The sequence below is a fragment of the Lepidochelys kempii genome, chromosome 1, assembly GCF_965140265.1.
Source record: "Lepidochelys kempii isolate rLepKem1 chromosome 1, rLepKem1.hap2, whole genome shotgun sequence".
Lineage (NCBI taxonomy): Eukaryota > Metazoa > Chordata > Testudines > Cheloniidae > Lepidochelys > Lepidochelys kempii.
Window position 1 is genome coordinate 48,576,775 of NC_133256.1, and position 26,806 is coordinate 48,603,580.

At 41.1% G+C, this 26,806-nt stretch overlaps 1 protein-coding gene across 3 annotated transcripts; it reads left to right on the forward strand.

Annotated features, from left to right (window-relative positions):
- The first annotated feature begins 343 nt into the window (after positions 1-343).
- On the forward strand, positions 344-19,268 carry RFC3 (replication factor C subunit 3). Of its 3 annotated transcripts, none has more exons than XM_073341759.1 (9): positions 344-490; positions 3,516-3,653; positions 5,699-5,766; positions 8,635-8,732; positions 10,134-10,315; positions 10,708-10,844; positions 10,962-11,060; positions 14,432-14,501; positions 17,508-19,268. In XM_073341759.1, the coding sequence occupies exons 2-9, from the start codon at positions 3,585-3,587 to the stop codon at positions 17,697-17,699; spliced, it is 915 nt and encodes a 304-aa protein (XP_073197860.1). In that variant the 5' UTR covers positions 344-490; positions 3,516-3,584; the 3' UTR covers positions 17,700-19,268. The 3 variants fall into 3 exon arrangements, with proteins under 3 accessions (XP_073197860.1, XP_073197841.1, XP_073197851.1); XM_073341740.1 differs by lacking the exon at positions 344-490 and adding an exon at positions 504-724; XM_073341750.1 differs by lacking the exon at positions 344-490 and adding an exon at positions 505-677.
- The last annotated feature ends 7,538 nt before the right edge of the window (positions 19,269-26,806 follow it).

The following is a 26,806-nucleotide window of genomic DNA, read 5'->3' on the forward strand; positions in this document are numbered from 1 at the left end:
ATGTTGTGCCGAAGCGCTGCAATCTGCCACACTGCGGGGCAACGGGGGCTTGGGCATTAGGTGTGTTAGGAGGCACAGTGTTGCACAGCGGTCGGGGGGGGGGGGGGGGAGAGGCGATGCCAAGGGGAGTGTCACGGAGTGGCGCTGCAGACCTTGGCCTGCCCGCGCGCTGCAGGAAATGGTGCTGCGTTGCAGAGGGCGGCAGGCAGGCTGGGCGGCGGGAGGCACCGGCCGCAGGCGGCTGCGGTGGCTCAGGGCGCTGCGCTCTCGCGGCACTAGGACACTGGCCCGGGCGGGGGCTCACGGTGCTGTGAGATGCCCGGCGGCGGGGGGAGGGGGGCGTGTTCTGCGCTGTGGTGCGGGGTCCCCCTGAGGGAAAGGCCGCGCCCTGGGCACGGAGCGATCTGCCCCTCCCCAGCCTGGGCGGGGCGGTTCCGAGCCCCCGGCGCCTTCGCTCTCCTCCCCGACCCCGCCCTCGCGGCCTGCCTGGGTGCGTTCCGTCCGCTCCGCATGTCGGTTAGGTCTGTCCCGAGGCGGCCTCCGTAGTGGGGCGGCTGTTCTCGGCGGGGCTTGAGGGGAGCGGGAGAGCCGGGGCGGCGCGCGCTTTTCAACTCCGCTCTGCCTGGGCCTCGCAGCGATGAGTCTCTGGGCGGACAAGTACCGGCCCTGCGCCCTCGGTAGGGTGGATTATCACCGCGAGCAGGCGGCCCAGCTCCGCAACCTGGTGAGGGACCCGCCCCTCGGCCCCCCTCACCTCCGGGCCGCGCGGGGGCAGCCCCTGCGACCCTCCTCTGGAAACCCCTCCTCAGGACCGCGGCCCATCTGCTACCCCCTCCCCCGCTGGTACTCTCCCCTCCGCGAGGACCACTGCCTCCCTGCTAGCCCCGTCTCCCTCGGGGACCCCCCTCCGGCCCCCTCCCCAAATCTCTCAGCATGGCACGGGAACCGCCCCCACCCCCTTGGGGCAGCAGGGGGCGCGCTCTTTAAACCAACACATGCCCCGCGGTAGCCGTGTTACGCGTCTCCTGGGGCTGGGCCAGGCGCCTCTGCTTTACTGGTGGGAGGCTGCTGTCCCCTAAGTGCTGGCTTAGAGTCTGGTGCTGTTCCCAGTCACGCACAGCTGCCAACCGAGCAGACTCTGCCCTCCAGTTATTGGTGCTGAGTTCCTGCTTGCTTTGCTTAGGGAGGCGAATAAGGAGATGAAGTTTTGCAAACTCTGTTTGTGCATGTGACTTTGTTTTATTAAAGCAAGGGGTAAGAGCTACAGTTTGTGTTACGTTTCAGAGTAGCAGCCGTGTTAGTCTGTATACGCAAAAAGAACAGGAGGACTTGTGGCACCTTAGAGACTAACCAATTTATTTGAGCATGAGCTTCCCTGAGCTACAGCCCACTTCATTGGAACTGTGTGTTAGGGCTGTCTCAGGTAGCAGGATGTTGACATCAGACTTGCCTGCTCTTCACTACTGTATATTTACTTCTGTTACAATACAAATAACAATAAATGTGTTAGTCTCTAAGGTGCCACAAGTACTCCTCGGTTTTTTTGCTAATACAAAATGAAAAGTGCAATATCTGAATAAAGATAAGTCTGGGAAGAAACTGTGCACTGTAATACAGTCACCCTATTGGAAATGTATATCCCAATATGAAAACTGATAATGAGGAAATCATTTGCGAACAGTCCAAATAGTACTTTCCTGGCTCTCATTATGACCATTTAATCCCTGCCACAAACAATAAACAGAACTCTTTTAATCTTCAGTGTGCTTTACAAACAATTAATTGTAACAGCTGATAGCCAGATTTAAAATGACACCTGTTCTTTGACCCAGGATGGCACCTTGGTGTGGTGTCTTCACAGCAGTGTTAGCTCAAGGTACAACTGAAGTTTTGCCCAACTTTCTTTCTACACACACATTTCTCTAGCTTGAGTTCTAACTGGCTTGTCTGATGTGGGTGGGATGGGATGGGGATGGTGTTTGATGTTCCTGTGCTTTAGTAGTGCAGTGGGGATGAGCAGTGAGTTACAACTCATCAGATGTTTCTCCAATGAAGCTGCTAATACAGTCACCATTTTGCTGATCAGATTGCTCTGGGTGTTTGAATGTTGTTTCACAGTGTCGTCATTCTCAGGCTTGGTCTGCACTTAAGTTACGTCAGCATAGCTACATTGGTCTGAGATAGGGAAAAAATACCCATACCCTGACAAACATAGCTATGCCAACAAAACCTCCAGTTTAGTTATGTTGATGGAAGAGGGGTTTGTCAACATACATAACATTGTTCATGGAGGTGATGTTCCTACACTGACCTACTCCTGTAGGTGTAGGCTGCATCTACAGCACGGGGCTGTGTCGGCATACCTATGCTGACATAGGCTCTGTAGTACTGTAGACATACCCTCACTTGAGTTAGACTAGCAACTCATATGGACTAACTCAAACTAACTTGCAGTGAAGACAAGCCCCAATGTGTAGGGGAAAAAAACATTTCTCTTCTTTAGAATGCACTCCATGCAAAGGTTTGCAAGCATTTTACATGTGTTATTGAATTAAGCCTCACACCATCACTATTACCATTAAGCAGATGGGGGAGGAAAGAAGCACAAAGAGATTTATTAGTATGATTTTCAGAAGTGCAGAGCACCCACATCATCCATTGACATCTACGGAAACTCTTGGTGTCCAGCACTTCTGAAACCATCAGATCATAAATGACTTGGTCAGGGTCACAGGGATTAAGGTCAAAGATGGGAATAAAACCCATGGATACAAAACTGAATGTATGTTCAAGCCCCCAGATGTCCTGAGTATTATCCAGATTGTCTAACTACTAGATTCACTCTTTGCATTCTGTGCTTGGTATATCTAACTAAAACTAACTTTGAAGGTAGATATTAGTGAAATATATTTTTAAAACTGACTACTGGCGCTCTCAGAAACAAAAACTGGTTTTGTCGTTGTAAAGAGACACTCAACTTAAAAATTATGCTTTTGTTTGAATATCTTTATATTACAAGTAATACTCATAGTATATTGTAGCTGAAAGAGAGCAGAGACATAGTTTTCTCTATTAGTTTATTTTGTGGATAATTTTACTGTTTCCCTGTGTCAGTCTGTTTCCCATTTGTGAGAGCTTTTCACTTAGCAACAAGCACGACAGAAACATTTTTTTAAAAAGATGAAAGTGATCGTGTAACCACAAAAATTGGCAGGAGTCTCAGGAGCAAATATAATACCTGAAAGTACTTCAAACTCTTTCTCAAAAAAACCAAAACAAAACATCATTTTTAATTTTCAGAGGCACACAGCATATATGATGGAAGTGTACCTGGAAGAAAGAAATTCAAGGAGCCACTAATTCTGGGTTATATTTTAAACTGAAGTACTGTAGAATTGTATATGAAAAATTATTTAATAGTAATGTTGTAAGCAAAGTCCTCATCTGATGCAGTTTGTTAATTTCCTAACATAGGGGAAACATTACTATAATTAGTTTTATTGTACTGTTTGCAGGTTCAGTGTGGTGACTTCCCTCATCTGTTAGTGTATGGACCATCCGGAGCTGGAAAAAAGACCAGGATAATGTGTTTGTTAAGGGAGCTCTATGGTGCAGGAGTGGAGAAACTGAGAATTGAACATCAGAGCATAACAGTAAGACATTTATCATGTGCATTTTTTAAAGAAAGTAATTGTGTATATATACATCCTCTCTTTTATATACTAACATGCTGAGTATGTATTCCTATAGAGAAGTCCACAATAGCAAAAAGAAAGTCAATAAAATTCAAAAATGTTCATATTTCTTCACCTCGGTAGAAAGTTCAAGCTCACTTGAAAAATTGGTCACTTGAACATTTTCCTCTGACCAAGTGAATTTTAGTTTGTCAGTCTCCCTCACACTTGCACTTTGTGGCCAGGCTGCACCGCAGGGTATGTCCTTAGCATTAAGTACTGAGGACCAGATTCTGAGGTTGATTTCTTTCATGTTCCTTTTATTGGCATTACTTTGAATGTACTCGTGTATTTGAGATCAGAATTGGGCCCAGCGCTTGAATTTTTGCTTCATGTTAACTCAAATTTAAACTAACTTTCAATTGATAGAATTCAGTTCATCTATGTTGTGGCCCTTACTTATAAACCATTAACGTTATCTTTCTCCCATTTATGTTTGTGATAATTTGTTATCTAATCATTCCCATAGTGACAATTTCAATAGGAGAAGAGATTTGTTTCAGTAATTAGCTGCCCCAGGAACAAGGCAGCCACTTGAAATCTATTGTTTAAGATGCTGTGTTATCAATTAAAAGTCCTTATTGGGAAGGGGTTTTAAAGGGTGACTGGATCAGTCTAAGTACTTACTTGGGAAACAGATATTTGATAATAAAGATCTTGTTAATCTAGCAGACAAACGTATAACAAGATCCATTGGCTGGAAATTGAAGCTAGAAAAGTTCAGACTAGAAATAAGGCACAAATGTTTAACAATGAGGGTAATTCATCATGGGAACAACTTACCAATGGTTGTTGTGGATTCTTCACCACTGGCAAATTTTAGATCAAGAGTGAACTCTAGAGCATGTCTTTTAGAAAAACATTCAAACAGGAATTAATTCAGAGACTATGGCCTGTGTTATACAGAAGGTCAGACTAGATGATCACAGTCGTCTTGACTACATAATGAATGTATGAATCAGCAAAATCGTCAGAGGAACACTAAAATTTCATAGTATGGTCAATAGAATTTCTCCCGTTATTACTTTTTAATTCCTTCAGCAGTGGTCTGAATATCATATTTGATATGGTAGGTAGAGCATTATCACTGATTCTAACATCTTATTACAAGGTAGTTTTTCTTTTTCATTGCTGTTACTTAAAGGAAATAATTTAGTAACGATTACACCTATAGTATCCTTGCTTGACTAGTCATTTCCTTCTGTGTTAGAACAGGCATATGACAGTGGAAACAAACTAGTAGAATGTTCTGGGTATTGGTGTGAGGATAGGCGCATCAACTGTACTACTTCCTTGTGACTCAGCTAGAAAAGAGAAACAGATTATGATGTTTATAGGGAAAAAAAACCCCATCTAATTAGTCCTAGAAAAATTTTCTGATAAGTCACTTGAATTGGAGGAGATTCATTGTCACCATAATAGGAAGAAATACACTTAAACACTGTTCTGGACATAGTGAGAACATATCCTGTTAGTGGTAGAAATATACCAGTTTGGATCCAAATTCAGAGGCAACATAAATGTTCTTATAAATTACATCAATAACAGATTTGTAATTACATACTGTGATAAAGGGACTTCCTCCCATGTCCCCACACTTCCCTCCAAAAAATCATTGAGAGGAAACCTTCCTGATGTCTGCAAACTATTTCTCTAAAATGATTGTTTGAAAGAGACAGCACATTATCATGTCCAGAATCTCTATTAATTCTGATAGTAGATCAACTCTTGTAGTAAACAGCCATCGTTATCTTTTTTGAGGTTTAACCACATCCCAATACTCCTGACCTCCACTCACGTGGGGAGAAAGATGTACGAACCTAACCCCAAATCCAGGTCTTTTGCCATAATGCTGCTGTCAGGCTACCAAATCTGCCAATTATAATTCTTCAAATCCAAAAATTGACTTTTTTTAATATTAAAATAAGATGCTTTGAAATCTAACTTTTTTATTTTCTACACAGACACCCTCTAAAAAGAAAATTGAAATTAGCACCATTGCAAGCAATTATCATCTTGAAGTTAACCCAAGGTAAGTTAATAATAAAAAGGATATTTAATTTAGATATTGTACTTGAATGACCACATTTTCAAAAAGCCTTGACTTCTAAGGATTCAACCTCTTACTCAAGCAAGTAGTTTGTTTAAAGAAAAACTTTTGTTTGGAGGTTTAGGCCCTAAATGTGCAGACCAGGTTTTTGAAATACATGATTTTGGATGATGAAAAACTTGGATTTCCTATGTTAATCGAGTAGTTTGCTGTCTTACCAGCAGATTGTGCATACAAATGTGAGTGCTGGGTCTTACAGATAGGTGGATCTGCAAATTCAGAGGTCAAGTTAAGACAATTTTGAAAACATGGCCCTGAATGATTTTTGTTTTGTTTTGTTCCTCCTTTAATAAGAATGCAAAAACTAAAGTTAAAAGTAAGCATGGTATACAAAGTATTTTGTAGTAAAAAAAAAAAAAGCTCAAGTGTGTTTCTGGTCTAAAATACAGAGAATTTTAGTGTTTCTCTGATGATATTGCTGATTCATAGATTCATGATTATATAGTCAGAAGGAGGATTGTGATCATCTAGTCTGAACTCCTGTATAACACAGGCCACAGGACTTCTGATCAAATAAGTTGACTTTCTCCTAATGTTTTAGAAACTACTTGTAGATATACGAATTTAAATATTCTACTCCAAATGCAAATATCCTAAAATGTAGACTACCTATTAAATGTATACAATACCAGTGCCTACTTTAGTGTTTTTTGGTTAGTATCAATGTTGTTTACCATTGTGCTTTATTGATCGGAGCTAAAACCTAACAGTTTGAATAATTAGGTCTTGAATTGGCCATCTGTATCTTTCTATGTGTATGTTACTGAACAAACAGCATATAAATCTGTGTTCTACTAATGTTCATGAATGTCAGTATCAGTACAGCCTATAGAATTCTGATTGAATTATCACTCCATGTTCAGGGAAGTAGTCTGGTACATTTAAGTAATATGGAGCACAGTAAAAGGTCAACAGAGAGAAAATGAACTTAAAGGAAGGGGGTGGAAACATACAGGTATTAAATCTATTATAAACGTTTGTTAAACAAAGCAGTTTTATTTCCTCCAAACTGTTATACAGATTTCATCTGTGACACTCAGGGCATTGCCTGCTGGTTACTTGATAGTTGGCTAGATTGTTGGGCTCAACGGGTAGAGATCAATAGCTCCATGTCTAGATGGCAGCCGGTATCAAGTGGAGTGCCCCAGGGGTCGGTCCTGGGGCCGGTTTTGTTCAATATCTTCATAAATAATCTGGAGGATGGTGTGGATTGCACTCTCAGCAAATTTGCGGATGATACTAAACTAGGAGGAGTGGTAGATACGGTGGCAGGTAGGGATAGGATACAGAGGGACCTAGACAAATTGGAGGATTGGGCCAAAAGAAATCTGATGCGGTTCAACAAGGATAAGTGCAGGGTCCTGCACTTAGGACGGAAGAATCCAATGCACCGCTACAGACTAGGGACTGAATGGCTAGGCAGCAGTTCTGTGGAAAAGGACCTAGGGGTGACAGTGGACGAGAAGCTGGATATGAGTCAACAGTGTGCCCTTGTTGCCAAGAAGGCCAATGGCATTTTGGGATGTATAAGTAGGGGCATAGCGAGCAGATTGAGGGACGTGATCGTTCCCCTCTATTCGACATTGGTGAGGCCTCATCTGGAGTACTGTGTCCAGTTTTGGGCCCCACACTACAAGAAGGATGTGGAAAAATTGGAGAGAGTCCAGCGAAGGGCAACAAAAATGATTAGGGGACTGGAACACATGAGTTATGAGGAGAGGCTGAGGGAACTGGGATTGTTTAGTCTGCAGAAGAGAAGAATGAGGGGGGATTTGATAGCTGCTTTCAACTACCTGAGAGGTGGTTCCAAAGAGGATGGTTCTAGACTATTCTCAGTGGTAGAAGATGACAGGACAAGGAGTAATGGTCTTAAGTTGCATTGGGGAAGGTTTAAGTTGGATATTAGGAAAAACTTTTTCACTAGGAGGGTGGTGAAACACTGTTACCTAGGGAGGTAGTAGAATCTCCTTCCTTAGAAGTTTTTAAGGTCAGGCTTGACAAAGCCCTGGCTGGGATGATTTAATTGGGGATTGGTCCTGCTTTGAGCAGGGGGTTGGACTAGATGACCTCCTGAGGTCCCTTCCAACCCTGATATTCCATGATTCTACCTTCTTATAACAATTTCAGATAAAAAGAAAACAAGCAATGTTGGGGGCTGAGTCGGCGTACTTCAGAAACTTTCAAGCTGACACTAAACCTGTAGTTTCTTTTGAACAAGATCTCCACTTATGAAATCTCTAGCCCTTTCCATGGCCACATGATATGGAGGACTTCATAATGCTGGAATCAGTGTTTGTGTTTAGTGAAAGCCATGTGTACAACTGGCTGATTTAGCATTTTTGCCAAAGACAAAATGACCTTTTAGAAAGCTGAGAAACAAGAAATACTGGATTTATATGCCTAAATTGTTGGTAGGAAGAGATGTTAAAAGCGGATTTCTCATACCATTACATTAAAATTATGCAGGCACAAACATCATTTGTTGCAGTTACTAACTGGTCTCCCTCCCCACATACGTATAAAATGCAAGTCTATGTAGGGTATGAGTTTCAAAATGTTAGGACAATAGCTTGTCAATAGCCACTTAATGTACAGATTAAAGATTAAATGAATTCTAAACTCAGTCCATCTTGTGTTCTTTCTTTCTTTAAAAAGCTACATTTTAGGCTTTTTTTAAAAAAACAAACTGCCTGAGTCGCTACTTAAAAGAATGTACTGTAGATATGGTGTGGGCATTTTTAAAAGAAATAAGTGTTCTAACAAAATCAATTATCTGAACTCTTTGTACAGTGATGCAGGAAACAGTGACCGTGTGGTAATTCAGGAGCTATTGAAGACAGTAGCACAATCCCAACAACTTGAGACAAGTACTCAAAGAGATTTTAAAGGTTAGTAAAACAAGTTAAATGTGGGCCAAAACTTTGGAGGAGAAAAGTTCTGTGACTGTTTTGACCAGGTCTGAAGATGTACTTGAGAAGTAAACATGTCTCTCTTCCACCTTGTATCTTCATCAGTTGCCTCAGACATTTCTCTCTTTATGGCATTGGTTTGTATTTGACAGTGAAGAGTAGTTCTATGATTGTAGCAAAAGATGTTGACGTCGCATAGATGCAGCTCTTGATTTGCTTATTGTTACTGTGAGCTACATATCAGCCTTCCCAAAACTTGGTCACCTTTCATGCTTCTTTGTCAGAGAGTGGTGGCCATTATGGATGTATGTGTGATGGTTGATAGACAGCCCATCAGTAGCAGCCTATTTCGTGTGGCATTGGTAGCAAAGGGAAATGAAGTAGGACTGAGTGTCCTTCATATATATTTGTCACTTTCAGTTTCTTTATGCTGTCCTACTATGTATGAAGTGTTCAGTGCAGAAATACTTCATACGTGGAAGAACTACAGAGAGAAGGTGGCTGCTAATCTGAAAGATATCCATTTTCCTCTTCACTGTTTCCAAATATAAATTGCTACAGCTGCTTTCCTCGCAAAAACCAAGAAACCCCACAACCAGATAAACGCAAAAGGAAAAATGAGACAAACCCAAGAAAGATGAGAGAATAGAGTAGAAATAATGTACTAGTGGTCCTACCTTTGATATGCTATACCATTTTCTTCACCGTTCTCAGGGAAACATTAAATTTGAGCTATTACCAAATTTTACCAGTCTGCTACAATCCAGTAAAATATGCCCACTAACTACTTTGAAACATCTTTGGATAAACATGGAGAGCAATGTGCATGGAAGGGCCTCCTACGTTCAGCACAAGGGGTTTTCTACCTCCCCCACTCATTAAAATTAAAGTATGAGTTTGTAATCAAAGGAGTGTACTGATAAACTATTTGCTTTAATACTTCCTTACACCATAGGTTCTCAGAAAATTCAGCTGCAACCCTTTCTTAAAATTCTTGGGAAAACAAGCTAGCTACTGTATTAGCTATAGTATAAGCAGTACAGTGACTGTCTTGGCCTTCAAACCTAATTTGATTATTTGCATCACAGTAGCACTTACAGTCCCTGTCTTGAAGAGAGCAAAATGTAAATAGGCAAGACTGATGAAGAGTAGGAGGTAAACAGATGTAGAAGATAAAATGGCTTGAGCAAGGTATCTCCTCATCTCAGTGACAGTTGAAGATAGAACCCAGGTCTTCTGAGTCCCAGCCCAGTGGTCCATGGGACCACATTGCACCTTGCTTGCTGTGCGCCTTGCTTCATTATCTTTCTAAAATTACTTTTGTTTACTGTGAAACTCTTCTAATAAAGATAATTTAAACTTTTTTTTTCCCTCTGGCAGTGGTGCTGCTGACAGAAGTTGATAAACTTACTAAAGATGCTCAGCATGCGTTGCGAAGAACCATGGAGAAGTATATGGCCACCTGCAGATTGATCTTGTGTTGCAATTCCGTTTCAAAAATCATTGCACCTATTCAAAGCAGATGTCTGGCAGTGCGAGTGCCTGCTCCCAGTATTGAAGATGTAGGTTTGGAAGCAAAAATGAGCCTCCAGTAGAAACTTAATCAGACAAGTTTTGACTGTGTGTATGTAAAGTATATTACAGAAAATGACCCGTCTCTGTAGTCCAGGACTTGCCTTTGATCAGTATGCACAGTATCCATTGACTGGGCAAACTGGAGCTGCTCCCTTATACCTGGGTGACCTTTGCAAGAAAGCAGTGGCTGTTCTAGAGATGCTTAAGCCTGAAAACGGTCTTTGGGCTTTGAACTGTTTCACTAAAGAGAGACAAGATGGATGAGGTAATATCTTTTCTTGGACCTCATCCACCTTGTCTCTCTAATATCCAGGGACTGACAGCTACAACTACAATACATATGTTAGCTATATCATCATGGTACCTTTTTCCCATCTAGATCTGTCATGTGTTGTCCAGTGTGTGCAAGAAGGAGGGGCTAACTCTTCCTCAGGATCTGGCTCGGAGGCTAGCAGAAAAGTCTGGTAGGAATCTTCGGAAGGCACTGTTTATGTGTGAGGCTTGCAGAGTCCAGCAGTAAGTCACTGGAGAAACTAATGTAGGTTACTCCTTGTAAAAAAAAAACAAAACAAAAAAAAAACCACATTCGCTCTAAGCTTGTTACTAAAATATGAGAGATTACTTGTTGTGCAGGTATCCTTTCACTTCAGATCAGGACATCCCTGAGACAGACTGGGAGATATATCTGAGAGAGACTGCAAATGCTATTGTCAGTCAGCAGACTCCCCAGAGGTAGGTGGAGCTATTTGGTTCTGACTGTAAATTATTAGGGTATCAGAGTACTTCTGAGCGTAAGAAGTGTTTTATATTAAATGTTTTATGGCATTTTAATAGCTTTGTACTGGAATGCCTCTGCTTTGCATCCAAAGGAAATGGGTTTAAAGCCTACGGAGGTGGGTAGATTGGATTTCAGAAACTAATAAAGTTAGCCTCTGTCACAAAATAAATAAGCAGGACACACAGTTATGATGTGATTGTGCTGAATTTATATATTCATTATAAACACAGACCAGGTACCCTGGAGTTCAGTAGCACTAGTCTGAATTTGGAAGCCAGTTCTGGTCTGTTTTGCTCTAAATGATAAAGTGGTAAACAAGCTAAAAGTTATTTACCTCATGAAATTTAAATCATGACTGAGCTTTGTAGCCAAAAGTATATGGAAGTTTTGGGGGAAAGTATTCTGATAATTTGCCCACAGACATATAAGACTTCAAAATTGAGTTAGACAATAAAGTTGTCCTAGTTTCTGGATGTTGTCTCATTTCTTAGTTAAAGTGAAATAAAACACTGTTGCTACTGTGATTGTCTAACATAATTTCTCTGTATTTTCCTTATTCTGTTTTGGATTATTGTGCCAGTGTTTCAAATTGTTCTGACCCTCGCTTGGTCTTATGCTCCATTCAGTTTGTCCTCTGCTTAGTATACGTTAAAATGCCACTACCACCACCAGTCTGAAAACATCTAGTGCTGCCTAATGTTGCTTTGTTTATGAATGTTTTGTCCCTAGTCTCCCTTCAAGTCAATAGATAGTATCATGATGGAGCAAGAAAGCATCTTTACTAGAGCCATTAACACATGCATAAAGTTCTGGAGTGTGCTTTACTTCTTTGGGCTTGTTTTAATTAAGTTGGTGGGTAAAACCCATATTCTACAACTGCAGTGTTGTAGGACAATGACAATATTTCCACTAACTGCAATATATCCTGGAAGACCTGGTAGCTAAAAGATTTTTTGATCATATACCTGTACTACTATTGTGGATTTGATTCTGATATGACATTTTAGATGCAGTCACTGATACAGGGTACTCTCCTTTTTCCCTTTTGTCTCAATGCCTGTGTAAAGTTATTTAGAAGATTTAAACTTGTACATTGCAATAATGAGCCAGTTCTTTTTCTTTCATCAAGCCATTGAGTGGCGTCAAAGCATTGAAACCATATGAATGGTGGAGGCCATATAGCCTGGGGAATCTGGCACTGATCTATTAAATGGCAGTTTCTAGCATACAGATCTGATTTTTCTGCTGCATTGTCTGTAAAGACCCCAAAATATGTACTACTTCAAATCTGTCATCTCTAAGGCAAGTTTTTCTTTAGACATAAGGAACAAGGATTGTCTTTTGTTGCTGAGAGTTCCAGCATATAATTTTTTACTTTTTTACAAAGTAGAAATGTAACACTTCAGTTACCCTGGCAATTAAATCTATCACCAAATGCAATGCGTCCACAAATTTTCGTATCTTAATCTTCTTCAGGATGTCTCTAATTTGGGCTGCATCATCCCCTGAATCACTTTCTGTAGTTTGTACCAAATGAGTGACAGCCAAATGATGATGATTTTTGAACATTATCTTCAGTACTCTGGCTTGCGTAGTAACCTAGCATACATAGTGAAATCCATCAACAGACATATTAATGAACCCATCAGCAAGCACAATAACAAAAACTGGTAACTGGCTCCTTTGTGGCTCCCTTTCAGTTGGATTCATGCAGTTAAAGTTTTTTTTTAAAATAGTATTGACTCACTGGGGATCACAGAAGAAATGAGTTGAATAATGGAATTGTAGATACTTATTTTTGGTTTTGCTGGATCTAGAATAATTTCAATGTGTGTGTGCGTCTGTCCTAGTGAGGCAGCATGGTAGATGTGATTTTTAGTTGCTGAACAGCTCTTTGTAACATTGTACAGTATCAGGTAACAAACTGGCTTGTTCACAGCACTGCTATTTCCAGCTGAAGCTGATGGATGTGGTTGTTCTTTTTCCATAGTACTATGAAACTTCCCTCTTTAGCTGTGAAGAGCAGTAGTGTTGGCACTAGTTCTCTGTTGCTCTGGTGCATTTATGGTCACTGGAAACAGTTGCCCATTTTTTAAATATATAGTGCTGGCAGAAATAGAATTGCACTATTTTGAAGCCCTAATGGGAGGCATGCTCCCTATGATTCTATTTAAACTCAAGTGCCTAGCCTTCTCCCTGCACCTCATTTAACTTGCCTAAATTAATGTATTCCGTTTTATCTGTGTATTTATTTATTTATTTTTAAAAATTCACATCAATAAGTTGTTGGAATATAGAGACCAAAGGATAACTTCCTCCAAGCCCTCCCTCAAATCTTCGGCGAAGAATCCTTTTATTTTTGTAGGTGTAATTTTTAAGGAAGAAAGCTCTTGTGTTGTCACTAAGAGTCTGACTCATAAGTTAGATATCGACAGTAATTGGAATGGAGTCACAACTATATTTTAAAAAAAACCAACAAAAAACAATTCACAAGGCTGAGAACACACATAAGTGACATAACGGTAAAAATAACAGATGCCAAGGCACAGTAACTGCTGTAAGATCAAATTGTCCCTAATAAATTTTCTTTGTAAAGGACAAGCTTATTCTGTTATTTCCTCTACCTATTCACATTCCTCTTTGCAAATTACCTTCCTTTTGTAATGTAGATTTTTTTTTCTGTGATCTGTGTCATTGCTGTATGATCTAGAGATGGGGAAAAAACAGTAATCACCTACAGTAAGTGCTAGCATTTCTGGGTATCAGACTTCAGATAAGATGAGACAAAGTGGCTATCAAGAGACAGTTATTGCCAGAGGTGAATTTGGTGGGAATTTATCACTGGCGATTCTTCAGTTATGTGGGCAAGATGACTGAAAGGTGTAAACCAGCAACATAAAAATGAATCCTGATTTCTAATCATTTTGTGGCAACTTCTCATTGAACTTGGACAAAAGTCACACTAAGAGTTAAAAAAAAAAAAAAAAAAAGTGGGGGGGGGGCGCCAAGAACAGCTTGTTCTGGAGCCTTGTATCTTCCAGATTCATCCTGAGCATATCATAACTACTGTCCAAAACTTTTTTATTAACCCCCTCCCCACTTCTGAGTTATGTAACATGCATATTGAGACTGACTTTACATCGTGGGAGTACTGCAGGTTGATTAATATTAGAGGAAGGCTTCAGGCTAAGGGAACTTAATTATGCTTGGCAGTCCATGTCTGGGATTTCAATAACATTGTCTAATAACAGAGCAAATGTTTTTTAGAAATATAAAATAGGCTTTGTGGACATTATTGTAACACTTCATGATTTCATTCCAACAGGTTACTTGAAGTTCGTGGACGGCTTTATGAACTCTTAACCCACTGCATTCCTCCTGAGATAATAATGAAGGTAATTTAATTCGTCAGCACTTACTTTGTTCACCTCAACCAGAGCTAGGAGAATCCAAACTTGGGGCAAAAGGATTAAAATGACATTTTTTAAAAACAGTTTTCAGGATCTTCAAAGGGACAGCTCAAGTGCTTAAAGTTAAGCATGTGCACAAGTGTTTGCAAGATCAGGGCACAAGATTGTATGCTCCTGAGGGCAGGAAATTTTGTTTTCTTCTTTGTTTTGGAAAATATCTAGCACAAGGCATGGTTCAACTGTAATCTAAATAATTCAACATTAACAATAAGGTCCAGCTTTTACAAGACACAGATCAGATTGTCTGTGAGCCAGAAGTCTTTGCTACTCTATCTAGTTCAAATCCGTTTATTTAACAAATGTTTTTAGTTAATATCTGTGTGCCAAAGCCAGTGACAGCTTGATTGCCTTTGTTAGATTGAATTATCCAAGTTTTGGGGACTGGATAAGTGGGTTTAAAGCTGACTAATTTGGAATGCTAAGAGTGTCTACTTAGTTTACTAGATAATCTGCATTTTGCTCAACTGAACACAACAAAAAATACAGGACTCTTCTACTCTACCTGATAATTGCATGCTAGAAGGCATCCCCATGTTTTTTGAATTGCTGGTGGCTGATATGCTATTGATTATGGGGTGTTATTGGGGAAGCTCCATAATTCATAGTGTTCTTGCCACAGCATTTTAGAGGTGGCAGCCACCTGCTCGCAAAAAAGATTGAGGAACACCTACAGGGTCAGCACTGAAACACCTGGACTTGCCCTGGAGGATAGCGTCCCAGCCTGTACGGTACATGGATGGTTGCCTGAAATAGCAAAGGTGCAAGACTGAAATGGGAGACAAGGTGCATTATTTATTGGGAAAAAGGGAGGTAATATCTTATTAAAACAAGATCATTCTTTGAGTACCAACGGTATGCTCAGAGCTGAGAAAACATAGTGGAAGACATAGTCCCTGCATCCGAAGAGCTTGCAGTCTAAAATAGAGGCAGACATTACATCTAAACAGATGTGATACACAGGTTGGGAGTCAACTTCAAGAGTCAGTGCTTTTTTGTAAGTGTAAATGGTATCGAAAGGCCTCATGAAGGAAGTGTGACATTTTAAGAAAGGGACAGTGATTCAAGCATAGAAGTTGCTATGGGAGATGGAAACAAATGGAACAACCAGGCAGGAGGTGTGGAGTGTAGTCAGCATGAAAGGATACTGGAGGAAATGAGGGCAGAGTTGAGATTAAAGATAATATTGGGAAAATGTAACAACAGCATTAACCTCTATTTATATTGACAAAACACAGCTCTGATTAAATTATGGTAAAATCCTTGACATGTCAACTGACTCGTGTTCCTGACACATTCTGTTCAGTTATGCTTTTCCTTGTCCTTTTTGCTCTATTGTGGGTTGATGCCATTGAGAGCTTCAGTTGTCTTGCTGTGCAAGTGCTCTCTGTCTTAAAGATAAATTCAAATACTTGTTACTAACATGTTTGAAGACACCAATATTTGGCAGTGTCCTTAAGTGCTTAACTAACTTAAACTCTTTGTATGCAGTCCACTTGTAGCCGTGTTGGTGCTCACTGACCTTGTCTCTTACACTTTTTATTGCATTAGAGCTGCTTCTGCAATAGCTTTATCCCCTTCTTCCTCAAATATAAAATTTTAATATTAAGACCTTTGTCATTTTTGAGGTGAAGTATTGCAGTAGTCTCTCTCATGGATTTGTTTTTTTAAAATAAGTCATTCTGTTGGGATGAGCTTATTTACATCCATTCCTGATTAATGCTATTGAGATTCACTTCCCTTGTCAAATGAAGAATCCTCAAGGCTATACACTTACTTGCAGTTTGCAATGACATTAGTAGGGGTTGTGCACAGTCAGTTTATTAATCTATTGTTGTTAGTGAGGCAGAAATTGTTCAGTTGCACCATTGTGTCACCTGATTTTACAGGATGAGGAATTTATCCTGAGAGAGAAGTTTCTGAAAAGACAATGTTCCACAAGTGTTTATGGAATTCAAAGTTAGTTCTATTGGATAAATGATGTGATAGCTCTTGAAAACTTCTGCTCTGCTGGATCACTGAGTGAGTTCAAAATCATGATGTTACTTGCTCAGCTATTTCTGGGAAAATGATGGTGTTGAATAGCATAGCCAATTGATTTTGGTTACAGTTGTGGTTCAGTATTAAAAATGTTCAAGATCAAACAACCAGGCTCAGGCAATTTATTACCTACAAACAAAACAGTATGATACAGGAAAGAAAGTTAATACACCACCAGTTCTTCCGGGACTTCTCTTCTCGCAGCATGTTCAGTTCAGCTTACAAGGAGAGATAGCTCAGTGGTTTGAGCATTGGCCTGCTAAACCCAGGGTTGAGAGTTCAATCCTTGAGGGGGCTATTTAGGGATCTGGGTCAAAAATTGGGGATTGGTCCTGCTTTGAGCAGGGGGTTGGACTAGATGACCTCCTGAGATCCCTTCCAACCCTGATATTCTATGATTCTAAGGCATGTTCCCAAAATACACCACTTTACTACCTCTATTTATAATGGGGCTATTCACCAGCTAAAACCCTCTAACATCATCTAAGACTCTACCCATCAGTTTCAACTTGTTTTCTGGTACCACGGCATACCCCTTATTCTTTTTGTTTTGGATACAGCATTTTAGGTACTAATAGGCATGAAGGCACCTCCTGAGCTTGTACCTACGGCAGAGCACTAATGTATCTTGTCTTTGATAGGTTTCCTATTTTCTAATGCCAAAGCTGACTGAATTTAGCTTTGCAAGGTATTGTAGGGTACTTGATTTGCGTGAACAGAATTGTGGGGAGAGCATAATACATTCAGATAACATAATTTCCCAATACCTGCACATATACCATGTGTAATACTAGTGAATATAGTATATGCTATGCCTAACAATAGTATCTGTCATGCTACCCTGTTTTTGAAATATTTCATCCTTTTAAAAACTGCCATATTTTTCTCTTCTAGGGCCTTTTGTTGGAACTTCTAAATAATTGTGATGGGCAACTAAAAGGAGAGGTTGCACAGATGGCAGCCTTCTATGAGCACCGACTGCAACTGGGCAGCAAAGTCATTTATCATCTGGAAGCATTTGTGGCAAAGTTTATGGCACTTTATAAGAAGTTTATGGAGGATGGACTAGAAGACATGATGTTCTAAGACATCACTGAACTTAAATAGTATAAAATATGTCACAACAGTGACAGTTCTGCTAATAACATAGTCTACTCCTATGAGACTTATGTTGTACAAGCTGTAGTCAAAGTCAATAAACTCTCATTTACTTCATTGCATTATGATCATTGCATTTGGTAATAATAGCCAAATAAGAGCAGAACTTTGTTTATCCTGAACACTTACGTCTTCAAGGCAGCCCAGTCATCTTTAACTAACTAGAAAGCATGTAAGCTTTCCAGAAAGACAGTTATAGACTTTAGTTATATCTGGCAAGGTCACATTCTAAGCTCAGCAGTGTTAAGTCTAGCCAGTACCTGGCTTACAGAGAGTAACCCATGTGCTCCATGAAATGAAATTGATTTTTCCAATGTCTAATGATTGTGCATCTATGCACTCTCTAAGAAGACCCGCGAAGAACTGTTCTACTCTGAAAATGTACTGTAAAAAGGCTTTGAGGGGATCCCATGTATGCTGTCCCTTAATAGCTCCCATATGTAGTTTTTGTCAGTTTATAAGTGGCTTTTCTAACTGTCACACCTGCAAAACTTATCCTAGGATCTGAAAATCCAGTTGGATTCTTTCCTTGTGTAATAAAGATGGTGGTGGTTAAACTATGATTCCATTGGGATTGCAGAAATGTAACTGGGAGCATAACTTGGCCTGCAACATCTCTTTTGTTGGTGATATATGAGCCGGAGCTGAAACCAATTAAAGGATTCATTTTTTATTGCAGTTGGCTTTACATAAGGATGTATGTGAAAAGGCAAGAACCCAGCTAGACTTTCAGGTCCCACACCAAGTTTACAGGGCTGGAAAATTTGATGACGACAGTCAGTGGGAGACAAACAAAAAATCCCACAATGCCATTTCTTCAGTTCTTTTTCAGAGTAGAGGCGTGCTTTAAAATGAGTTCTTGCCACTTGTGTTCACTGAAGAACCAATGACAGTTTTGCATAAGAGAGATTTGCTCCAGTGTCCTGGCCAATTCCAACTCCAACTACCAGAGGAATTTTAGGTAGACAGAATATAGTTGCTGAAGTTGTTCTTCCTCTTCTGAAAGTTTCTGGCACAGAATATCTTTTGCATTTTACTTGAAAGCAGCTGCATTGAAATGGTGGATGAATAATCACAGAAATGTGGATCTGGAGGGGACCTCAAGAGGTTATCAATCCCAGCCCTCTGCTGAAGCAGGACCAAGTAAACCTAGACCATCCATGACAGGTATTTATCCAACGTGTTAAAAACCTCCAATGATGGGGATTCTACACCCTCCCTTGGAAGCCTATTCCTGAGCTTAATTACCCTTATAGTTAGAAAGTTTTTCCTAATATCTAACCTAAATCTCCCTTGCTGCAGATTAAGCCCATTACTTTTTGTCCTACCTTTAGCTGATATGGACAACAGTTGATCACAATCCTCTATAACAGCCCTTAAAATGTGAAGACTTTTCAGGTGCCCCCTCAATCTTCTTTTCTCAAGATGAAATTTGCCCAGCTTTTTAACCTGTCCTCACAGGTGAGGTTTTCATAACTGTTTATCATTTTTATATATGCTCTCCTCTGGACACTCCAGTTTGTCCACATCTGTCCTAAAGTGTGACACCTAGCACTGGACACAATACTCCAGCTGAGGTCTTAGCAGTGCCGAGTAGAGTGGGACAATTACCTCCTTTGTCTTACATGCAACACTCTGTTAATACACCTCAGCATTATGTTGTCATAGTGCAAGGTGTTTCATTTCTTGTAGGACGACTACAGTAGATGCTGAGCCATCATTTTATCATTGTTGTCAATACTGAATTGGATTAATCCACCAGAGTAGATACTGTGAAAATGAACATTTCAACTGTTTTCTACTCCAGGGACAAATAGAGCATGATGAAAACAGTATGATAATTAATATTCGTTCTAATACCTCATGGCTTTTTCAGAAATCAGTCAGTTTCATTGTGCATGTTTAAATCCAAAACCCCCTTTAACTTCTGCACAGAACAGGGGGTAGAACATCAGATTTAATCTGCATTATTGTATTCAAAATTGAAATTAATCACATATTGGATCAGTCCAGCTCTGCATCTAGGCTCTAGTAGTGGATGTTGTAGTGCTTCAGAGAAAGGTGCAGCAAACTCACCACTGTAGGCAGTTATGGAATAACATACTCTCAGGAAATCTTCAAATCCTCCTACCCCAAAATCATGTCACTCTAAGCTAAGAAGGGTTTTTGGTCTCATGGTTATTTGCAGTATTTGGTTCTTCATAGACTCTTAACTGCCACTTCATTCCCCAGTAGCAACAGCTGCCAAGACAGGACGGTAAAACAACAGCAAAGTTATATCACCACCTTTCATCCATCTCTTGCCAGAAAACTATAGTTTACCTTATCAGATGCCAAGTTGGCCACAGGAAGCCAGGCATTCCTGGCCTCCATGCTCACTACTGCTGCACATCTCTGCAAATGCCTAATTGATATAAAGAGTTGGCTGGTTGCAAATACAGCAGTGGAGCTGCAAAGCAACACAGGATGGTATGAGTCTATTGCCCTCATGCACTAGATGCCACTGGGTCCTCGTTGAATACCACATCAAATCCCAGGTTCTAGTCTTAATGTTCAAGGCTCGCAAGAGGCTGGGCCCAGGTTGCATCTGGACCTGCCTGTCCCTGACCAGTGTTGCTCAACAGGTTGTGCTCCTCAGAAACAATGGCATTGTTAAAAAAGGTGATCACACAGTTGGGAGCTGCTTCCTGGTTGGGTTTGATGCCCATATCATGCTCCTCAGTCCATAAATAACACAGCTGCTAAGGTATCTTCCTGGGATAGTGCTCTGACCATATCGTACCCCCACCATATGGTACCCCCACCTCTACTGGCTCCTTTGTTTTCCACCACATCAAGTTCAAGCTTCATGACCTCCTTTTCAAGGTCCTTCACAGCTCTGCCCCTTCCACTTATCTGTTCCTCTCTCTTATGTAACAAACCTTCTGATCTGTTGATTATACCAGCCATCAGCTGCTTTTTTGTTCACATCTTCTATCACCATTTTTAAACTGATTCACAAGGCCACTACCCTCTCCTTCAAATCTATCTGCAAGAGCTCCTTGTTCAGGTGTCTACAAGAACGTAGGCAATTGGTGGCTACCTGGTGGCAGGTTGGGGCAAAAAAAAAACCCCACTTCCTGAGACTGACTCAGCTGTAATGAGGTTAGGATTCTTAGTATCACTTTTTCTGCTGAAAACCATGCTGGACATGGAACTGAAGTGAATCTGTGTAGGCTGTACCCTATAGCTGCCTACCACCACATATGCATATTGGTGTATGACTCAAATTTTGTAACTTTGTTTGCAAGTGGTAGGCCTGTCTTAGACGCTGTTGCAGTCTGCGCATGTTCAACTGGCCTGAGCAATTGTGGGTGTTAAGCCTGCCCTGCATTGGCCTCTTCTACCAGGATGGACTAAGTGGGCAATGGGCAATGGAGTTTTTTTTAATGCCCTGCCTCTAGGTGATATCACTTCCTTCAACTTACCTGGCCTCTGAGACCATGTGGGATTCCATACTGAGACATACTTGGGCAGGAAAGTCTTTTTTGCTGCAGTGGGCCCTTGGAAATACTCCACACCTCCCTCTCCCTACTGGAGAATGAGAACTTGGAGGTTTTTTATTTGGAAGGGTCATTATGGCCACTGTTGTCCCTTATTGTTATGATATTTCAATTAGTTTTGTTATGCTGGACAATGCCCCAAGAATGATGGTGAGGAAGGGGGTTACGGGGGATTTAATTGTCATCTTAGTTTTTATCTTGTAAACTGCAACTTTAGGCTCTTATGGGTCATTGACTGCAATAATTTTGTGCAGCACTAATTGTTAGTGCAGGCAAAAAACTGTTAAGCACAAAGGATTAAAGATTGCTGAAGCATACTGGAGCGCTATCCAACAAGATGAATTACACCAATTACTTTATGTCAATGAACTGTAATAATCTTGAATTTCCTGTGCTGGAAAGAATTTGTGATAATGAATTCTTCTCTTATCCACCTGGCCTTCTAACCTATAGTAATTAGGCTGCTTCTTTTATAAAGAAGAGGACGTATCTCACATCAGTCTTGGTCAAATTATTTATTTAATAAACTACATTTTAAAATCAAACTCTTTCAGCCGATTAGTGTCCTGTATTATAGAATCGTAGGATTGGAAGGGATCTTGAGAGGTCATCTAGTCCAGTCCCCTGCACTCAAGGCAGAACTAAGTATTATCTAGACCGTCTGACAGGTGTTTGTCCAACCTGCTCTTAAAAGTCTCCAATGACAGTGATTCCACAACCTTCCTAGGCAATTTATTCCAATGCTTTATTACCCTGACAGTTAAGAAGTTTTTCCTAATGTCCAACCTGAATCTCCCTTGCTGCAATTTAAGCCCATTGCTTCTTGTCCTATCCGCAGATGTTAACAAGACTAATGTATCTCCTTCCTCCTTGTAACAACATTTTATTCACCGTTATGTCTCTCTTCCCCCCCCCCCCAGCCCCCTCAGTCTTCTGTTCTGCAGACTAAACAAACCCATTTTTTTCAATCTTCCCTCATGTTTTCTAGACCTTCCATCATTTTGTTGCTCTTCTCTGGCCCTTCTCCAATTTGTCCACATCTTTCCTGAAATGTGGCACCCAGAACTGGACACAATACTCCAGTTCAGGTCAGCGCAGAGTAGAGCAGAAGAATTACATCTTGTATCTTGCTTACAACACTCTTGCTAATATATCCCAGAATGATGTTTCCTTTTTTTTCAATTGTGTTACACTGTTGACTCATGTTTAGCTTGTGATCCGTTATGACTCCCCAGATCCCTTTCTGCAGTACTCCTTCCTAGACAGTCATTTCCCATTTTGTGTGTGTGCAACTGATTGTTCCTTGCTAAGTGGAGTACTTTGCATTTGTCCTTATTAAATTTCATCCTATTTACTTCAGACCATTTCTCCGGTTTGTCCGGGTCATTTTGAATTTTAATTAGGGCTGTCAATTGTAGTTAACTCATGTGATTAACTAAAAAACATTAATTGTGATTAATCGCACTGTTAAACAATAGAATATCAACTGAAATTTATTAAATATTGTTTGAATTTTTTCTACGTTTTCAAATATATTCATTTCAATTACAACACAATACGAAGTGTACAGTGGTCACTTTATATTATTTTTTATTACAAATACTTGTATTGTAAAAATGACAAACAAGAAACAGTATTTTTCAGTTCACCTCATACAAGTACTGTAGTGCAATCTCTTTATCATGAAAGTGCAACTTACAATGTTTTCTCACCTCAGGAATAATATTAAAAGAATACAGTTAGCACAGATCAGCCATATACTTCCCCTTCCTCCAAATTATTGCAGTCAATGACCCATAACAGCCTAAAGTTGCAGTTCACAAGATAAAAACTAAGTGACAATTAAATCCCCCGTATCCCTCTTCCTCACCATCATTCTTGGGGCATTGTCCAGCATAACAAAACTAATTGAAATATCATAACAATAAGGGGCAACAATGCAGTTCACAAGATAAAAACTAAGATGACAATTAAATGTCAAATTCTAAACATTTCACTATTGATCTTTGAATATTTTGTTAATGTGGGTAGAAAGAAATAAATGTATTAGCAAGCAATAAGGAATTAACTTTCCACTATTGGGTATGTCCCATAGGATTATCAGCAATATTTTGTACATATTTACCAATGTAATATATGATAATTTGGTCATACATCTCCAAAAAGACTAAGATCAAGGAGGCTTGCCATTTACTTCAACGGGGCTTGGAAATCATGCAGAGAGTTTTCTGTGGTTAAATTGAAAGGATTTTCTCTCAAAATTAGCCAGGTCACTCAGGGCCCTAAGCCAATCAGCATTTTTTTTTAAGCACTTTGCTTTCCACGGCTGAAGAATTAGTCTATTTGCAATTAAGAAGGCCTTTGTCAGATTTGCTTGTACCACATTTACATGCAGTGTATATGTTGAACTCCTAAAGAGTGATCAGGAATAGCTGCATGTTTTTAATGTGGTGAGAGACAAATGGGATGATGTAGATACAGGATGCTGTATCATGTAAACGACTTTATTTACAGGAAGGTACGCTCTTAGGCTTGAGACTTTAAAGTGCTCCCAATGCTCACTGAATGCAATGGAAGTTTAGGGTGCCCAGCATCTTGCAGGATCAAGCCCCTGAAGAGGACACAAGGGAGGGGATGCAAAGCTGTAACAAGTGTTGTAGTTGTGCTGGTCCATAAGACGTAGGAAAACATTTTCAAAACTTTCAAGTAGAGCCTTGTGTGGGATTATTCTTTAATCCTGCTCCCACCCGCTCCTGCTATTATGGCAGCAGATCCTGTGGGATCCCCAGCTTGCTGCAGGGCTCTACTTCCAAGTTCCTTGTTCAAAAGCACTGAGTACCACTGTTTCTCTGTATCCTCTTTTTCCAACCACTGTGGTGTGGTAAGCGTTTCCTACCACAACCAACTAAATCCTGTATCGCTGAGCTATTCTTGTCAAAGTCATCGTTCCAGTCACACTGGTGAGGTCCATCAGACTCACTCTTAGGTCTGGTAGGCAGGTACCAATGCATCTATAGTTGCCTACATTGACAAAAGGGAGCCATTTGCAGCTCAGAGAAGTGTCTCCATTCATAGAATAACAGAGTTGGAAGGGACCTCTGGAGGCCATCTAGTCCAACCCCCTGCCCAGAGCAGGGCCAATCCCAACTAAATCATCCCAGCCTGGGCTTTGTCAAGCCCTTTGTCAAGCCATTCTTCCTCACCAGGGGAACTTCTGCCCCTGAGACATTAGAAAGAAGCTTAATCAGCTGTAAGTGTCTCTGTTCCTCTTTTTAATAGCTGTAAGCACTTAGGCCTGGATCACCACAGGGACCTGGGTTTTGCAACACACAGTGTTGTGCCATCTGATTTTCAGGTGCCTAGAAAAATCACTGGAACAATTTGTGTCACAAAGCCTGAGTTACACTCCCTATACAACAAATGGGGAGAGCTAGGTGCCTAGGAATGCAGTCCACAGAAGCCAGCATGCTAGGTGGGGAGCCACCTAAGTTGGCCACTGAGAGATGCTAATGACAGGGGTGAGTGCTAAGTCTCACCCCTCTCAGGTAGGTGCCTGTCTCTGCTAGCAAGCCACAACTGGGAACCTGTCTCCTGGTGTCAGGTGGCTTAGGGACCTAAGACATTTCTTATGAGAATGAGTTAGGCTCTGCCTCACTCCTTGCTGAATAGCCAGAGGAGGTGATACCCACCTGATAACTTTTATCCCAGGGTTTCACAGGCTCATCCAGGCTGTGGAAGACCTTGGTTCAATTCCCCCCTCTGCCTGACTGGGGAAAAACAGATTTGAACAGGACATCTCCCACCAGTGAGGAGCATAGAGCCTGCTCTAACCACAGAGCTATGGGCTTATCTGATGTAAGGCTCCCTCAATCTCTCCTCTTGAAGCTGTTCCAGTTTGAATAAATAATTAAAGAGCAATTGGAATCAATGTAGTGGATCCTAGGTCTTCCACCTCCCAGGTTAGGGCCCCAACCACCAGACTATAGGGTCATTCTCTCTCACTCTCTGGCTCAGTAACAACTCACAGTAGCATCTAAAACTAGCCTAATTCAATTAATTTTATTATATTTGTTACCTTTGCTATGTTATTCACAATGTTCCCACTGTGATTATAATTGCTCTGATACTAGTTCCTGGCATTAGTATTGAAGTCTTACTACATATGCTGTGCTCTGTTGAGGGTCACTTCAAACTGTCTCTGTGCTACCCGATTCTAGTGACTAGCTAGCTGCGGAAGAGCATGAACCCCAGCTGCTTTACAACTGAATTTTAAATGTTTTAATTGATTGTCAGTAAATGGGGGAGGGGAGCAAGAACAGATGGTTTCATGGAGAGCAAGCACCAAACAGGAGGGAAGAAACAGAAGCGGGGATAGAACATGTTGATGGGAGGGACAGTCACAGGCCAATTCACTGTAATTAGTGGGAGGCTCCAGCTCAGAAAGGCTGGGAACCACTGCTTTGTAGCTATTTCTGAAGTTCATCGGGCTGCTGTTCACTGTGCATTTCAAGCTGGTTTCTGTTTTGCTGAGAAAGGTCACATGCCACTGTGCAATAAAAGCCATTTTCAATTAGCGTTGTACCAAAGTTGTCTGGAGCTCTCTTGATCCAGCTGGGAAAAATGTAGGAAAAAACAAAACAAAACAAAATTGCTTCTCATGAACATTTCGCTTCTTGCTAGTGATATCAGACAGCCCTGGAGTAAAAGACAGTTACTTTTTCCATAATTGGTGTTCTTCAAGATGTGGTGCTCATGTCCATTCCATATTAGGTGTGTGTGCTCGCCACATGAACTGGTGCCGGAAGTTTTTCCCTCAGCAGTATCCATAGGGGACCGGCTCTAGCACCCCCTGGAGAGGAGCCCTCATGGCACGGTGTAAGGGGCACCGCCAGCTCCCCCCACCATCAGTTCCCTCTTGCTGGAAACTCCTACAGTGGGGAAGGAGGGCGCATTGAGGAATAAACATGAGCATCACATCTCGAAGAACACCAGTTACGGAAAAGGTAACTGTCTTTTCTTCTTCAAGTGCTTGCTCATGTCCATTCTATATTAGGCGACTCCAAAACAGTACCCCTGGAGGTGGATAGGAGTTCACATACGTGTAGATTGCAACACAGCTCTGCTGAACTCAGTGTCGTCCCTGGCTTGCTGAGTGATGGCATAATGAGTGGTAAACGTGTGGACAGAGGACCACGTTGCGGCTCTACAGCTATCCTGGATAGGGATGTGTGCCAGGAAGGCCACCAAAGACCCCTGCGATTTCAAGTGGGCTCTGACAATCGGCAGCAGCAGAACACCCACCAGGTGGTAACAGGTCCTTATGCACGAGGTAATCCAATTGGAAATCCTCTGCGAGGACACTGGGTGACCCTTCCTCCTATCCGCTGTAGCAATGAGGAATTGGTTTGATTTATGGAAAGGCAGGTATGCTCCAAGTAAAAAGCCAAGGCCCTCCAGACATCCAGGGCATGGAGATGCCTCTCTTCACTGGTC

Bases quoted from the DNA above. Each gene is read 5' to 3' on its own strand.
- RFC3 (XM_073341740.1), top strand. From the start codon at position 638: ATGAGTCTCTGGGCGGACAAGTACCGGCCCTGCGCCCTCGGTAGGGTG. The intron at 5,767-8,634 runs GTAAGTTAATAA...CTCTTTGTACAG, and splicing joins CATCTTGAAGTTAACCCAAG to TGATGCAGGAAACAGTGACC. The intron at 10,316-10,707 runs GTAGGTTTGGAA...TTTCCCATCTAG, and splicing joins CTGCTCCCAGTATTGAAGAT to ATCTGTCATGTGTTGTCCAG.